The 17,714-nt window shown below is 40.9% G+C and overlaps 1 protein-coding gene across 3 annotated transcripts; it reads left to right on the top strand.

Moving 5' to 3' along the window:
• Positions 1-2,933: 2,933 nt before the first annotated feature.
• On the top strand, positions 2,934-15,879 carry LOC102080435 (uncharacterized). 3 transcript variants are annotated; one of them, XM_025898411.1, is made up of 9 exons: positions 2,953-3,157; positions 4,366-5,393; positions 6,348-7,462; positions 9,047-10,282; positions 11,217-11,321; positions 11,451-11,589; positions 11,704-11,799; positions 13,460-13,542; positions 13,636-13,673. In XM_025898411.1, the coding sequence occupies exons 4-7, from the start codon at positions 9,706-9,708 to the stop codon at positions 11,777-11,779; spliced, it is 897 nt and encodes a 298-aa protein (XP_025754196.1). In that variant the 5' UTR covers positions 2,953-3,157; positions 4,366-5,393; positions 6,348-7,462; positions 9,047-9,705; the 3' UTR covers positions 11,780-11,799; positions 13,460-13,542; positions 13,636-13,673. The 3 variants fall into 3 exon arrangements, 1 of the variants encoding a protein (XP_025754196.1); XR_003213872.1 differs by having other exon boundaries at positions 2,934-3,157; positions 9,047-9,141; positions 11,312-11,589; XR_003213873.1 differs by lacking the exon at positions 13,636-13,673 and adding an exon at positions 14,670-15,879 and having other exon boundaries at positions 2,937-3,157; positions 11,217-11,589.
• Positions 15,880-17,714: the final 1,835 nt, after the last annotated feature.

A 17,714-nucleotide genomic window follows, 5' to 3' on the forward strand; every position in this document is an offset into this window, starting at 1 on the left:
GGTTTTAGTCTTGACAATCCACATTGCTGGCATTGCACCTTTCAACATGTTTGTGGGTAGGTTTGAATGCTCCGGGTGTAAGTGGTGCCACTCAGCCTCTACTGCAGATGTGTCACAAGTTAATCTAGTAGTAGGCTATGGCACTTGGCCACAGGTGGCAGTAGTGGACTGAACTCCATTTGAGACTGCTCCAGCTGCTATGTGACAGTCAGTAGAGCTGCTACAAATTGATCATGTGCAAGTTTTGGAAATTAAATTATGAATATTCTTAACTTAGCTTTAAAACAAATGAACAAAAAAATTCTAACTCATCTCAACACTAAAAAAACAAAGACAAACCAAATGACACATCTGAGTCACTCACTTTCTTAAATCCACTCACTCTCACAAGCTCTACTCAATCACACTGGCTCTGTTTATTACTAATCACTGTGTAACTGCTGTAAATTCACAGTAACTCCCATCTCCTTACAAGTGTTTGTTAAATTAACCACACTTATACAGACTAATTTATAACTATCAACTCTCTCCAGCCATGTTGATGAATTACCTATATTGGCTAAAATGTTCATTTCCAGAGAAAAGACACAGGTAGACTATGCTAACAGGATGTGATGTTACAACATTAGTGAAATATTCATGTGTCATATGTTTGTTCAAGACCTATTTCTTTGTTATGGATAAAAATATTAAGATCATGATGAACAATGGGAGTGGTGATTTCCATAACTTTGTGTATATAATTTGGCATTTCCTACTGAGGGAACTAAAGCTTTGATTGCTCACTTAAAGGAAAACATAGAAGAGGGACAGCATGTGACTTGTCCAGTCAGAGGATGCCAAAGTGTGTAAAATCTACATTTACCTCCCATATGTGTAGAAAACACAAACGTTTAGAAAATGTGATTTGTGGTTCAAACAAAGATACTCAGAGAGTCCAACTACAAGTGCCACCATACAGGAAGGTGCCAGTGTATCAGATACAGAAGACCCTGGTATGGATGGGTCTAATTTCAGAGACATGTATCTCAGAAATGTATGTGTGTTTTACATTAAACTATAGGGACAGCATCTTCTGCCAGCATCTACCATTCAAACCATTGTTGAAGAAATACGAAATATACATGAATTGGGACAGATGTATACATTGAATAGACTAAGCTGATGAACAGAATCAACTTTTTGGGGATTTACTTAATTGGATGATTGAGCATGCGTCACGATACTCTTGGCTTGTTTAGTTTCATGTTCTGTTGCTTCCACACTAATACACTAGCTAACACAACCATATAGGTTCAGCCAGTAAGACATTCAAACCCTTGTTATTAAAGGTTTTCATTAGTTGTTGTTTTTTTGTTTGTTTTTATTAAATTCTCAGGTTCCTCCTGCTTCGCTGCTGAGACATTCAGGTTGAGCATTGACAAGAAGATTGTCAACAACCGCATCACAACCCTCACCTCTGCCATCTGCCTAATGGTTGGCAGTTACTACTGCTTTGACATACATTACCCTGTGGAACTACAGTAAAATTTCTTTTATTATTGATTTATTTTTGTGCTTATCAAACTTAGCATATGTTGATGAAAACTTGTTCCTGGAATTTCTTCAATTCAGATTTTCTTTCAGTTATAGAAAAAAAGTTTCATTCTCTATATTTGCATTTGGATAATTTGAAAAAGCAATATTATACGTGTACTGATATTTATGTTGTGAGAAGAGCACCAATAACACTTTGGGGTTTTCAAGTTATGGTAAAGGTGTCTGAATTGTCGGCTACAGGTAATGTATGATAATGTATGCTCAACTTACAACACTGGTTTTCCACAGTTTGAACAGAACTTGTAAGAATTCAGTAATTCTTTACTGTTGCTGTCATTGAGTTAATTAGTAACTATTTGTGATGCCTTGAGTAAAAATGTAAACGTTTGATGTTCACAACATCAAAGATGATAAATAAAATATTTTCTTGGACATTTAAAGTGGAGATTTTTGTGTTACATTTAGGAATTTGAATAAATTCATGGTTTGTGTATTAAGCTTACAGAGTAGAACGATTAAAAGCACTCTAGTCTAAAAAAGGTTCTGTATCATCCGATAACAGCAACTGAACTGCTAAGCAAGCTGAATATTTTACTTACAAAATATTTGACTGCATGAAATAAAGTAGTTGATCATTGATACTACGAATTGAACAGTGAAAGGTGATCATATTTCATGAGGTAAACACTCATGATAGTTTGTGATGTCATATTAAATTATAAAGTAAAATGGAAAAAATGATTTATTCAAACAAAATAATTTCATGAAGCATTGAGTCTAAAAGCAAAAGAACTAAGACCCTTTAAGTGATAGTAGTTGAAAATGTTTCGCTATAATACACCGTACACAAACGTTTGTAACACATTTCAGGTGAATTTCACTCTGTACAGCTACAACGGAGAAAAAGGCGAAACATTTTTATCAAAGGCGCAGCTAAATAAAGCGACAATATTTCACAGTAGTACAACAACCTTATTATACACGTTTTGTTTGTTTATATATTAATTTTTATTCATTCATTTAAATATTTTTATTTATTTTTTTCCCTGCATGAACGTGATTTCTTTTCAATTTTTTTTAAACGGACGGCCTGACTCAGTTAATTTTAACAAAGGAAATAAGCAAACTTAATTAACGTGATGAATTTTCTTTATGGCTTTCAGTTATTGATACTTATTGTTTATAAAGAGACGAATTAATGATTAAAAACACATTACATATTACAATAATACAATAATTAAAATACTTATGGGTCGAAACTGTGAAACTAAATGAGAATTATTATTTTTAAAAATCTGATAATTATAGGAAACTTATTCTGAATAAATAAAGCATAAATGTTTATCCTGGTAGTCAAGGTGATGAGGATGACGTGTAGAGCGGCAGGTATAAAAGCAGAAGCCAACAATCGAATTTGGTTTTCACATGAGAGTGCTAGCAGGAGGTTAGTTTGATAGCGCTGTGAAAACCTGTTTGCAAAACTTTGCAAACGACTCCCAAAGTTTCAAAGCTTTGAAGGAAGGACGATCCAAGCACCCAAAAATGAGCTCCAGTGGAGTACGGCGTGAGCAGTACCTGCTCTCCATTGGTGTCACCCGTATTCTTGATGAGCGCTATGGTAAAGCTTAGTAAGCTAATAAGTATAATAGAATATTTAAGCAAACAAATACACCTTAGACTGGCCTTTTATTACTTTAAAGCGAGTAAGATTTCACGAGTGTGAACATTTCAGGTGAAATATGTCAAACTTTAGAAAAATCAATTTTGGGCATTTTTTTTTGAAAAATGCTACCCCCCCCTCACTCAATTTAATGCACGCGCCATGGAAACGACGTCAGTTATTAGAACCTGCGGGAGGCTGACGTCAGTGCGGTCATGCTGGAGTCCCGTTTCTGTATGTGGAGGGTTTGAGTTTACATGTTTTGGCAACTGGCCCTGAATTAGACGATAAAGTTAATAAATTACGAACCTGTATAGAAGCATGATGGAGCTGTGAGAGTTCACAGAGGCACTCGTTGAGCTTATAGAGCTGGCAATATTAAATAAAAAAGATATAGCCTAATTTCGAGGGAGATTATGGAGTCATGTGGACATGTGACCAAATTTGATCTTATGTGCAAAATCAGTTATGGCTACTGCGAGATGCTGAATTAAGTATATCATATTTATGTGAGTGCATTGTGTATTGCCGTGTCTGTACAGGTGTCCAGATGTATGTTATGTGCTCGGTGAGAAATTGAAACTGTGTGCATGCAATAAGCAGGTTGGAGGTTTCTCACCTGACTTTAGCGGTTTTATTTTCAAGAGATTGATGTTTAAATAAAATAAGAACAAGTGCTGAACATGAATTCATTATTAAACATCACTGAAACTCTACGCAGCCTTACTGACAATGTGTCCACAATTCTCAAACATTATGGATTACATTCATTTATCATGAAATGTTGTTCACAGTCACCAAGAACACACAAAGTTATTCTTTACTATGAGCTGTAAATTTTTAATTTACATGCAGCTAAAATGTGAATTTTGCAAATGATTTCTATCAGCAGGACATTTTTACTGTTTAAACATGCTAACAAGCAGAGTTTGGTGGTGTGGTCTTTGGTTTAAAACATGAAATTTAGTCATTCACAGTGCAAAACCATTTTTCTCACCTTCTACCAATCTTAATGCTTTCATAAAGAATGAGTTCTGCTGTGGGCCTCTCATTGCCTGTGTGTAGAAATAGCATATGATGATATGAAGCCATGTTTTGACATTTAAATCCGTAATTTGTCTGATTATGTCACGATTAACACAGAGGACCTTTTTGTTTTCTCGTAGCTGAGCTGGTGAGTTCTGTCAGCGTACGCCAGATGTTCGTCACCAACCTGAGAAACCGTCCTTTGAGCCCCAGCCATGTGGACTCGATGGAAAATCTGGTTCTCTCATTATACCACAACCTGGTTACGGGGACGAAGGCGTTTCCTTATATTGCCTTCAGGGGATTCTTTAACAAACTGCAGCTGAGGACACCTTTCACCCATGTGCCAGAGAGTCAGAGGGAGAACAACACGCCATCTCCTCCTACCGACTCACCAGCTGGTTTAATGGTGCTGCCTGCAGGGTCCCACCTCCATTCACGGTTGCTCACACCTCTACTTCCAGAGAAGGCAGATCTTTCTGTCCTGAAGGCAGACCGGAGGAACTGCGTCTGCACCCTGCATGTCGACGGCCGCACCATCACCAGAGTCATTTCCACTGTGTACTGCACAGAGGAGAGGGAAATGACAAATCGCTGGAGAGTTACAGACTACACCTCTGACGGCAGAGTAATCATGTCGGTGCTCTGCCAGTTTCTGAAGAGGTTTACACAGGGTGCAAAGAGGAAGCCTGCAGAGGAGGAGAGCAGCAGCAGGAGCCCCCCTCCACCAAGGAAACGTCTCCGGCTGTGATCAGTAATGAAGCCTTTCCTGGACATATAGCATATGGATGTTACATATGGATGTTTCCTCGTGCTTTGGAGCAAACTTTCGAACTCCTCATGTCTGCGCTGTGTCTGGAAAGGCTGGAAACATCTCTCCATCTTACACAGAGACCATCACCATCACGGCTCGTCTGAGGAGTTATTTCTGTACATATGTATATAGTTTTCTTTTTTTTATTGAGATACACAGGTCAGCGTTTTCAGTGCGTCTTGCACTTTTCTTTATTTCTTGGTGCTGGCCTGTGTGTTTGATATGACTGCAAGGAATAGAAGACTGACTGTATTATATAATCTGCGCAAAAATGAACCAATAATCCATGAAGACGGTGCAAAGTGTAAATTATCATCTGCTGCATCTCAGACATTGGCGAGAATGAACAATGTGGTAAGTAAAAAGTAAAGTTTTGTCTCTAAAATGATGTCCCAAAATATTAGAAAACATCTAGTCCAGCCTAGAAGTAATAAATGCATGAAGTAGTTTTTCAGCATCACTCTGAGACAGGATATTTCTTATTTTAGAGATATTACACAAAGATTGGAATTGGAAGAAATCAATTCTAGATATTTGTCTAATATGTGCATTGAAGGACATGTCCTGGTCAAAAATGACTCCAAGGTTCCTCACAGTGTTACTGGAGGCCAAGGTAATGCCATCCAGAGTAAGGATCTGCTTAGATACCATATTTCTAAGATTTTCAGGGCCGAGTACAATAACCTCAGTTTGATCTGAATTAAGAAGCAGAAAGTTTGCGGCCATCCAGGTCTTTATGTCTTTAAGACATTCCTGCAGTTTAACTAATTGGTGTGTGTTATCAGGCTTCATGGATAAATAAAGTTGGGTGTCCTCTGCATAGCAGTGCAAATGTATGCTATGTCTTCTAATGATGCTGCCTAAGGGAAGCATTTAAAATGTAAACAGAATTGGTCCTAGCATATCCATAATTAACCTTAGTGTGTGAAGAGGACTCTCCATTTACACGAACAAATTGGAGTCTATTAGATAGATATGATACAAACTACTGCAGAAATCAATACCTACAGGATGCTCTAATAGCTTTAATAAAATATTATGGTCAACAGTATCGAACGGTGCACTGAGGCCATGAGAAGATGATGTGTAACCTTCACTAAAGCTGTTTCTGTGCTGTGATTGGTCTGAAATCTGACTGAAAGTGTTCAAATAAGCCATTCCTCTGCAGATGATCTGTTAGCTTTTTTAAAATTATTTTTTCAAGAATTTTTGAGGTAAAAGGAAGGTTGGAGATAACTAGCTAAGACAGCAGGGTCAAGAGATGGCTTTGTAAATCAGTGTTTGGGTTTTTTGTGTGACTATGTACAGAAGAGAAGTCTGAACAGACCAACGGCCTGCCAGAGAAATCCTCCTCCAAGCGCTCCGCTTCTCCATCCGTGGAGCTGGAGCTCAACGCTGGCCGGCTGCAGTTTGACGGTCTACCTCTGGGGGCTGGAGCTGCAGGCCCTGGTCTACGAGTGGCCCAGGTACGACTATTGGACCGCAGAACCAGCAGCAGGCCAAGCAGCCGACCTGGGACTCCAAATTCCAACACTTCATCCACCCCAACCCCCTCAGAGGAGCAGAATGATGGAGAGGAGGAGGCAGCAGAGCCCGAGGATGAAGTTCAGGGTGCAGAGCTCGAGCGTTCTACAGTTTCTGCTCCGACCCTGTGACTCCTCAAGAGGCCCTTTCAGCTCCTAATAGCAGCTGCTATGGAGAGAAACCCCACTCAATTTCAGCTGGATTCAGGATGTCATCGCTCTCCAGTGCAGTATCATGCGACACCTATCCATCAAACAGAAGGCCTCGTCAACAGAGTGGGACTTTGAGAAGCAAATACACAATCAAGTGGACCATCAGAGGACATGAAAACTCAGGCCTCATTAGAAAGGACTTCTTCCCCTGATGCCTGCTCTAAAGCTTGCAGTACACCCAGTGACTCCCAGGGGGCCTCTCTTTCCAAGGACAGCCCATCAGGGCTAGTTCTTTGCAAATGCACCGTGACACCATGTCAGAACTGTAGGAAACCTAATGGACCTCTGGAATTGGTTCAGCCTCCCAGAGCCAATGGACCTGTAGACTGTAACAGTGCCTCAGATTCCTGCAGGCAGGCTGAGCTACAGAACAGACTGAAGCCTGGGAAAACGCCATCAGACTCAGCTTCTGCCTCTGCACTGGTGAACCACATAGGAACAGAAATGGTTAAGAAGGAACCCGAGAGCTCTGTAAATGCATGTGCTCAACAGAACTGCCCCACTGCCCCACGATATGGCCCCACAGTGGCCATCAGAACCACAGGAGCCAGACAGAGCCCCAGGAGGAGTGTATGAGCACCGATGAAAAGCCCTCCTTCTCAATCACCAGCAGTTCCTTCACAGATGCACCATCTAGAGGCAGCCAGGAGCACGACTCAGTGAAGTTTGGTTCAGCACCTACTCCAGGTACACATCATCAGAAATGTCAAAGCTGCAGTCTTAATGTTTCACTTTATACAGCTAATGATAATAATAATAATAATAATGATAATAATAATAATAATAATAATAATGATAATAATGATACTACTACTAATAATAATGATAATAATAATAATTTATTTTAACAATACTTTAAAGTGTAAGAGATAATGTACAGTAGCTATAGTGATTATGAGGGCCCCACCCTGGAGCCAGGCCTGGGGAGGGAGCTCAAAGGAGTCTAACCAGAGACTGTTTTAGCCCATGCAGCCTGGCTGTGTACAGGCTAAAGAGATGATATGGGCCCACCCCCCATGTGCTCACCACTTGGAGGAGGTGTTGTGGGGGTTTTGTGCAGTGTGTGTCGGTTGGCAGTAAAGGGTGACTGCCTTTATGTACATGGGATGATCATTTTGTTTTGGTATTGAGAATTGCATAATTCTATTGTATTAGTACTGACTAGTAAATTTCTGGGATGGTGACAGATGAAGTGTGAATCCATTGCCACTGCCATGGTACCAATAGTATTACAGTGCAGTATTAGTGACACAGCACGAGTTAAATCTAAGCACAAAAACAGCCTTTAGTGTTTTCTCTGGAAGTTTTAAGTACAAGTTAAAACATAACACTGTAGTTTAACAGTAATTAAAGTAAACTAAACTTGTAATTCTAAAGTCATCATACAGGCTTGTTGTTTCCGCCTATAGTACTAACTAGTGCTGCAACAATTCATTGAGTAATTTGATTACAAGAAATACTCCTGCTGTTTCATTTAATGCATGACTCTTTATAGCTTGTCACGTAGAGCTTGTTAACTTAACACTGATGTCAGATCAGTTTCTTTCACCAGCGGATGCAAAAGTATCAGATTGGATGTTGTTTGGTCAGTGAATTATTTATTTAGGTTACCGAAACTAAGACAAAACACAGCATTTTTATTTGGTACAGACTGCTCAGGTGGGAAGCTGACTTTGTATCTGACGTCTCTTTACATTTACTTGCCACAGACTGGACAGAGCCGTGTCAGGTGACAACATACGTGTTAGTATGTTTCAAAGGGGACAGTAAATCATGGGTGGACTATTGACAGGTTTTAAAAACCAAAATCACTGACATGGGCGAGTCCGTATCGATCAGAGGTTCTGAATGTCAGTTTTGATTCATTTTCGATGTGATAGGAGAGAGGTCCAGATAAACGACTGGCATTAACTGGGAAAAAAGTGGACATTGTTGTGGTCAGAAATGACTTCTGATGGCAGTGCTTCTGTCAGTTCACTGTAACTCTTCATGCAGTAGACACACCAGTAAGATGTGCTGTTGATTTTTATTGGGATCCCTGACTCCCAAAAAACCAAACGCACTCATGATAGTTAAAGGAGATGAAATAATGTTGCAACGAGTCCTCATGACTCTTTGAAGTGTGTTAAATGAAGTCGTTTTGTAGAAATTTTGCAAGTGTATCACTTTGTGAATCAACCAGTTGGAGTGACTTTTGGACACTGTAACACTTACACAGCTGGGCCGTCATATTCAATGTCAGTTTGTCTCTTTTGTTCTCCTTTCCCTCAGACATAAAGGCTGCTCCTGCACTGATGGACTCACTGCTGCCCAACACACTGTCCTCCATCACCAACCTGTCCAGCTGCATGAAGGATGGAAAAGAGGTGTGTGACTATGCACAGAAAAGAGAACAGAAGTCTGAACAGAACAACGGCCTGCCAGAGAAATCCTCCTCCAAGCGCTGCGCTTCTCCATCCGTGGAGCTGGAGCTCAACGCTGGCCGGCTGCAGTTTGACGATCTACCTCTGGGGGCTGGAGCTGCAGGCCCTGGTCTACGAGTGGCCCAGGTACGATTGTTGGACCGCAGAACCAGCAGCAGGCCAAGCAGCCGACCTGGGACTCCAAATTCCAACACTTCATCCACCCCAACCCCCTCAGAGGAGCAGAACGATGGAGAGGAGGAGGCAGCAGAGCCCGAGGATGAAGTTCAGGGTGCAGAGCTCGAGCGTTCTACAGTTTCTGCTCCGACCCTGTGACTCCTCAAGAGGCCCTTTCAGCTCCTAATAGCGGCTGCTATGGAGAGAAACCCCACTCAATTTCAGCTGGATTCAGGATGTCATCGCTCTCCAGTGCAGTATCATGTGACACCTATCCATCAAACAGAAGGCCTCATCAACAGAGTGGGACTTTGAGAAGCAAATACACAATCAAGTGGACCATCAGAGGACATGAAAACTCAGGCCTCATTAGAAAGGACTTCTTCCCCTGATGCCTGCTCTAAAGCTTGCAGTACACCCAGTGACTCCCAGGGGGCCTCTCTTTCCAAGGACAGCCCATCAGGGCTAGTTCTTTGCAAATGCACCGTGACACCATGTCAGAACTGTAGGAAACCTAATGGACCTCTGGAATTGGTTCAGCCTCCCAGAGCCAATGGACCTGTAGACTGTAACAGTGCCTCAGATTCCTGCAGGCAGGCTGAGCTACAGAACAGACTGAAGCCTGGGAAAACGCCATCAGACTCAGCTTCTGCCTCTGCACTGGTGAACCACATAGGAACAGAAATGGTTAAGAAGGAACCCGAGAGCTCTGTAAATGCATGTGCTCAACAGAACTGCCCCACTGCCCCCACGATATGGCCCCACAGTGGCCATCAGAACCACAGGAGCCAGACAGAGCCCCAGGAGGAGTGTATGAGCACCGATGAAAAGCCCTCCTTCTCAATCACCAGCAGTTCCTTCACAGATGCACCATCTAGAGGCAGCCAGGAGCACGACTCAGTAAAGTTTGGTTCAGCACCTACTCCAGGTACACATCATCAGAAATGTCAAAGCTGCAGTCTTAATGTTTCACTTTATACAGCTAATGATAATAATGATACTATAATCGAATAATTATTATATTACTCTCTCCTCATTATACATGTAAATGGGGGCCATGGGGTGTATGAGAGAACATTTAATTTAAGGCTTTAGCAACATTATTTTACACATTTAAATCAATATAAATACATTTTTAACGTTAAAGAAATTGTGTTAATAGTCATGCTGTTCGGCTGAATTATTATTATTATTATCATCATCTCCACTATCATAACGTCTGTTTTGTGCAGCAGGAAACATTGCATTAAAGCATAGAGAAGGCCTCAGAACTGAGAATGGTTATATGCTCACCTTTCTTCACTGCAGGCACTACATGCTTGTTTGAAGGCTTATACACATTCACTAGCACACTTTAACACACATGCACACAGACCAACTCTACTTCATCCAGGAGCTGCAATACTGTCAGAACTCTTTTTTTTCCCCTTATAATGTAAGAAAGAACTCCAAGAAGATGGGAAGAAGGCCATTTTATTTTATGCTTTAGTCTAGGATACATGGGATGCATAGCTTATTTTATTTGGCAGGTCACTTAAAATTCTTATTCCGTTATTTCTACTTTTAATAATTTATCTGTTTTTTGTCTTTAGGACAAGAAAGTGGAACTGTGATTTTGATATGGGATGTAAATACAATGAAAGAGTTGAGCTTTTTGGCAGATAATGTATATAGTTAAACTGTCAAAACAAGTGGGAACAAATGAGAAGTTCATTTTGAAAGACCTGAGTTTTCTCTCTTTTGAATATTTACTATTGCTATTGATCCTGTGCACTTTTTTCCTTTATAGTGAACTATCAAAAACTAGTCCTTCTCTTATCTCATCTCATCAGTTTGTCTGTTTTTCTTCTCCTTTCCCTCAGACATAAAGGCTGCTCCTGCACTGATGGACTCACTGCTGCCCAACACACTGTCCTCCATCACCAACCTGTCCAGCTGCATGAAGGATGGAAAAGAGGAGGATGGGGGTGAGTTTGTCACTCTGTGGCCACATGTGACAATTTAAGAGCCTTTGTATTGCTGTGTTCTGCTATGAAGCACACGAAGATGTAATTAGCTTCTAGCGGTTGTGTTTGTGTTTTTGTGCACGGATCGAGCTGGACAAACTGGATGCAGAGATGATCGAGCTCTTGGCCAATCAGAGGATCCAGCAGCTCTTTGCTCCCAAAGTGCCCAGTACTCAACCTCCCCCCACCACCAGCACTACCCCAAAAACCTCAGCACCCCACCCAAACAGTAAGACACCTTTGCACTACAATTTAGTCTGTTTACTTGTCAAGAAGTCAGTTTTTCTGCTGTTTGATTGCTGTTTTGTTCTAATTATTAAAACCTACACTCTCCTCCTTCCAGGTCAGAAAAAGGTGCAAGCCCGAGCGGTCTTTTACCCTCTGACAGGAAAAGGAGCAGCTGTCAGCATGTGCTATAGGACGTTACACATAGGATCAGGTAGGACATTCTGTCGCTGTGACTTTGACCCTGCTGCGTTCTGTGCCCTGGCTCTGAGCAACTCTTAGGTTTCACCTTTGATGGGGAAAGGTTCACGTAGGAGAATACAATTAAAGCTGCTCTGATGTACTTTTATAAAATCATACCAGTTCACCAAACTCCAGTTAAGCATGTTTGATTTAGGTTATATTCTTGCCTTGTGACTAAAGTTTAGTAAGACAGAAGTGCAACATAGGTAGGGCCCCATTATACCTGCTGTGTGGTGCCTGGCAAATGTCACCATACAGCAAAATTGATGTTACATGTTGTAAGCTGTCATCTCTGCTGGTCATACATACACTTCTCCATTTTTATAATCTGGTGTGTTGTTCCATTGCTGCTGCAGCTGGGTTAAAGTCTGTTTTTAATGGCATTCTAACATCATATCAGTGCAGAAGTTCAGAGATTCACAGGTTATACAGAGGGAGATGTTGAAACTTGGCAAAAACTTTGAAATTCCTTGGCTTCCAACTTTGACTTCTTCTCCTTCTATACCAACGCTGAATTGGAGGACTGGATATAGCTGTGTGATGGTATTACCGGTGACACGCAAAGCTGCCAACACAGCAGGTATACCAGGGCTCCTGGTTTGGTGTCTTGGACCTGAGCTAATCACTCCTACAGATATAAAAATGGGAAGTGATGCAGAAGCAGTGTGTGGAAAAACTAACAACACGCCATGATTCATTAGCTTGCAGAACCACCAGACATTCTTGTGTAGGTTTGCTGATGTGCTTGGAGTCATTGCACTGCCTGATCCTAGGTGAATTTTTTGGGACTTTACCTCCTGGGAATATTTTGCAGCTGTCTTGAACGTTTTCCACTTGAATAGTGAATAATCCTTCTCATGGTACAATTGTGAGCGTGTTTGGGACTGGCTTTATGCCACTTCAAATGCTGACGTGCAGCACTCATTTATTCTTTAAGACATCTTTCCTCTTTGGCATTATGTTGACACACACCAGAATGCTTCTGAGTTTATAGAGGTGGTCACCCATGCTGATAATCAGTTAATCAATTGCGTTTGATTAGCAGTATGTACCTGCTACTTGCCATCTTTATTTCTATGGAAGCAGTAAGGGTTTGCTTAGTGTTTCATACACTAATTCTGCATTTTGGCTTAGTTTTTGTCAAATACATGACAGTGTAATGTCATATTTTATAGTTCATCTGAGGTTGTATTTCAAGACCTGGGAAGACCCAGATGATTTTCATTTTGTCCTAATATGTAAACCTTGACAGAAGGTATCCTTTTAACCATGACTGTACTTCTGTACGACAGGCAGCAATACACGACAGAGTATAATATAATAATATATTGAGCCTGTACTAGCTCCCAATCTCTGCATTAGTCAGTTTGAGTGATAGTTGATACCTTCATCTTTAAATCGGAATATTTTAAGCAAGTTGTCTGTGAAAGTAAGTTGTTAGACCTGTGAGGGTTACAACAGGACCATGTGGAATAAAAACTATTGGACAAAAACACAATATGTCACATTGGAGTGCAGGACATTAAAATACATTTTGACACATCAATATTGCAGAAAAAAAATCCATGTTGCAAATCTATATTCTTTGTGTTGTGGGAAAGGGTGTTTAAGTCTTTAACTGTTTCTTTTAGGTGCTGACATGGATGTGTGCCTTACAAACTACGGTCACTGCAACTACATATCGGGGAAACATGCCTGTATTTTCTATGATGAGGTAAGGCCTTTAAACTACATCACTCTGCAGAGTGCTCCTGTGGTTGTTAGTGACCAAGATGTAAATTGTGTGTGTGTGTTTGTCGTCCTTCAGAATACAAAGCATTATGAGCTTCTGAACTATAGCGAGCATGGCACCACAGTGGATAATGTCCTGTACTCATGCGATTACATGTAATTAGTTTGTGCAATATAGTGAACCAATGACAAGAAAACTTTTCACCTTCTTGCTGTAATTCATACCTTACAGTAGCCTATGAAATGTGATGAGCTATGTGTGCTTATTCTTAAGTGAATAACATTAGCTTACTATATAAATAAAATAAATAAGTGAACATCATCATTAGCTGTCTTCAGTCAGCCCATGTTATTGGACTGCAGCTGCTGGCTCTTGTTCTGCTCAGAGTCCCAGTGAGCTCATTGTATTGTATTCTCATTGTTGGAGAACTGCACATGAACCAGTTCTCCATCTGTTGTAGGTTCTGGTCAGAGTGCCAGCTTGAAGTGCAGGGGAAAAAACAAACCAGTTTGGTGTTGGAGTTCTTCTCCATCCATAATGGCGATCTAGCCAGCGAGCCTGCTGGTAGAGAAAACACAAAATGGGAAAGAATGGGCTGGCTTATTATTAGCTATTGCAATTTTAAAGTAAAAGTAAGGATGTAGTAAACTTACAGTACAGTGGTAAACTTGGTGCATATGGCATTGTAGCAATCAAAAAGGTAAATAAATAAAGTGCTAAAATGAGCAGTCAGATATACTTGTTCTGTGGCAGACCACGTTATGTAAAATCTGAATGTTGCTCGTATCACATATAGCTTCCAGTCTTAATCTGTTATAAAAGATCATTTGGACAGCTGTTTAATTAGTAAAGAGCTGCAGTGTGAAACAGCATTAAATCAAATTTCTCTGAAACTGCTTATAGATGATGAGTGTAAAACATGTTTGCCACAGTTCAGCTTTCCACATGTTTTTAGTCTTATTTTCAAAGCAAAGTGTTAATTTTTGTGGATAAAATGTAATCAGTGAAATCTTTTCATGGTTACATTGTCTTTACATTAATGGAGTTTACCGTGACACTAGTCTGTACAGACGTCTTTCTCAGACCTGCTGTCTTTCTTCTTTGCGTAGGTCGCAGTAAGAAACGGGAAGAGGATGAGGGAGCCAACTCCGTGGTGGGGTTGTTGCCAGTAGGTGGAGTGATGAGTAGCCAACGTCAGGGTGGTGCTGAGCCGTCTTGTAGCTGCAAAGCGAGTAGCTCCAGTCTAATTGGAGGCAGCGGGGCAGGCTGGGAGGGCACGGCCCTGCTCCACCATGGCAGCTACATCAAACTGGGCTGCCTCCAATTTGTCTTTAGCATCACTGAGTTTGCCAGTAAGCAGCCCAAAGAGGAGCAGGCCACTACACCTGCTGCCAGTTGCACAAGCACCAGCAGCAGCAGCAGCAGCAGTGTCATCAGCACCACCCTCACCACCACCGCTAACACCTCCACACCACCACCACCCAGCACCGCCGCAACGAGCGGCTTTTCCAACCAGGATGAGGCTGACTCTGAGACTGTACCTCCCCACCAAGTGCCCGTACTGCGTTCTAACTCTGTTCCATAATCCGCACAGGAAGCCCCGCCCTCCCTCTTATTTTGCACCTTCTGTGTCACAATGAAGGGAAAGCTGCACAGCTGGTTGGTCAACAGGGAAAAGTTCTTTTTTGCTTGTTTGTTTTAATGGTTTATATCTTTGCATGAACTTCAAGTATTATTGACAGTCTTTTTTTTTTATTTTAAATGACGTAACCTTGTGTTCACTTCAGACCGTTAGGACTTTGAGCAAACATTACTTCCTTGCGCTCAATCTTTGTTTTTGCCAGTATAAGTTATGTATGGTGTAACCTTTTTGTCAGTCAGCCCATTTAGCACAAACATTTTTTTTTTTTTTCCTTTGTAGTATTGAATTCCATACATTCTAATTTCTTTTGCTGCTTTTGCACCACAGGTAGCTATATATGTATGAAAACATACATGCTTATACACTATAACATGTATATATAATGTAAATACATTTTAATTCAGTGCCTCTCGATTGGAGAAACATTGGATTTCATGTAGATTTGCCATTTTTTGGTTTTTAACTGTACATTGAATTTGTGATACTGTGTAGAGTACCAGACGTTTTGTGATAAAACTTGTTCTTAGTCTGTACTTTCCGCTGTAGTCCATCTGTAAATACCGTATAGTTTTAGCACTCATTTTAACATCTTGTGCTGCTGTGTATATAAGCACTCTTTGTCTGTACCTGCTTGTCTGTTCAAACCTGTAAATACAGAAAGATTTTCTAAGAACAAACTCAGTGTTTATGCCTGTTATTTTCAGCCTTGTTCTACTTCCACTTTGAGCTCTAGTTTGGTTTTCACTTTCTGAGACAGCAAGTTCAGTACTGACAGGGGCGGATCTACAGGGGTGGGCATGTGCCACCCTAAAATAATCTCTTGCCACACCCTAGCTGTTTGCTTATGACAATGTTGTTTATTAAAATAAGCTAACATTAACACTTTGAGCTGCAATTAACATTGTAGCTAGGCTCTAAAAAAATGAATATATTGCATAGTGTTACCCTCCCTCTCCTATTAAAAAATGGTTCAGCCCTGCTTTATTTCTTGTTGTCAGTAGCAACCAATGCCTATGCTTTTGCCGAGCACATTTTCTTTATCAATGAGGTCGGTGCGGAGACGGACCTGCTCTTCATACTGTTCGGTCAGCATCCTCACAGTGAAAAAGAAGTAAAAACGGACAAAGTGATAACGTGCTCTGTGAAAAGCAGACTGTGGCTTGGAACAGAAATAAACAGAGATGTGTTTTGTTTACTTTCTGTACCTCATGGTTGTTTAATTCAAAAATGCAGGAAGCAGCAACAGAGGCAAATACAATTATTAAGGTGTCACACGTTAGGGCTCGCACAAAGTTGGTGCATTAACTGTTTAGAAATGACAGTCCTTTTCAGAGGCTCAAAACTAACTGGACACCCTGATAGGATTTTAAATAAAATGATCATTTTTAAAACTTTGATGAAAATCTTTGGCAGTCAGTGACTGAGTGAGGTCTAGATGCTTTGTCGGAACTTTACTGCAGCCGCTGTCGGTTTGTTTGTCGGTCTCTCTGCCTTCGGTTTTGTCTTTGGTACAGTTATGTGCAAAGTAATAGCAGTGTGTTTAAAACAACAGAGGAAAAGTTCCATGTTCCTAATAGCATTTATTTCCATATACAAACCGGATTCCAAAAAAGTTGGGACACTAAACAAATTGTGAATAAAAACTGAATGCAATGATGTGGAGATGGCAAATGTCAATATTCCATTCAGAATAGAACGTAGGTGACAGATCAAAAGTTTAATCCGAGAAAATGTATCAGTTTAAAGGAAAAATATGTTGATTCAAAATTTCATGGTGTCAACAAATCCCAAAAAAGTTGGGACAAGTAGCAATAAGAGGCTGGAAAAAGTAAATTTGAGCATAACGAAGAGCTGGAAGACCAATTAACACTAATTAGGTTAATTGGCAACATGATTAGGTATAAAAAGAGCTTCTCAGAGTGGCAGTGTCTCAGAAGCCAAGATGGGTAGAGGATCACCAATTCCCACAATGTTGCGCAGAAAGATAGTGGAGCAATATCAGAAAGGTGTTACCCAGCGAAAAATTGCAAAGACTTTGCAGTTATCATCATCAACTGTGCATAACATCATCCGAAGATTCAGAGAATCTGGAACAATCTCTGTGCGTAAGGGTCAAGGGCGTAAACCCATACTGGACGCCCGTGATCTCCGGGCCCTTAAACGACACTGCACCACAAACAGGAATGCTACTGTAAAGGAAATCACAGAATGGACTCAGGAATACTTCCAGAAACCATTGTCAGTGAACACAATCCACTGTGCCATCCGCCGTTGCCAGCTGAAACTCTACAGTGCAAAGAAGAAGCCATTTCTAAGCAAGATCCACAAGCTCAGGCGTTTTCACTGGGCCAGGGATCATGTAAAATGGAGTGTGGCAAAATGGAAGACTGTTCTGTGGTCAGACGAGTCACGATTTGAAGTTCTTTTTGGAAATGTGGGACGCCATGTCATCCAGACCAAAGAGGACAAGGACAACCCAAGTTGTTATCAACGCTCAGTTCAGAAGCCTGCG

The sequence above is a fragment of the Oreochromis niloticus genome, linkage group LG14, assembly GCF_001858045.2.
Source record: "Oreochromis niloticus isolate F11D_XX linkage group LG14, O_niloticus_UMD_NMBU, whole genome shotgun sequence".
Lineage (NCBI taxonomy): Eukaryota > Metazoa > Chordata > Actinopteri > Cichliformes > Cichlidae > Oreochromis > Oreochromis niloticus.

What these genes read in the sequence shown, in the direction of transcription:
- LOC102080435 (XM_025898411.1), top strand. Translation starts at nt 9,706, where the DNA reads ATGAAAACTCAGGCCTCATTAGAAAGGACTTCTTCCCCTGATGCCTGC. An exon ending in TGGTTCAGCACCTACTCCAG is followed by an intron (nt 10,283 to 11,216) that starts GTACACATCATC and finishes CCTTTCCCTCAG; the next exon opens with ACATAAAGGCTGCTCCTGCA. An exon ending in CTCAGCACCCCACCCAAACA is followed by an intron (nt 11,590 to 11,703) that starts GTAAGACACCTT and finishes TCCTCCTTCCAG; the next exon opens with GTCAGAAAAAGGTGCAAGCC.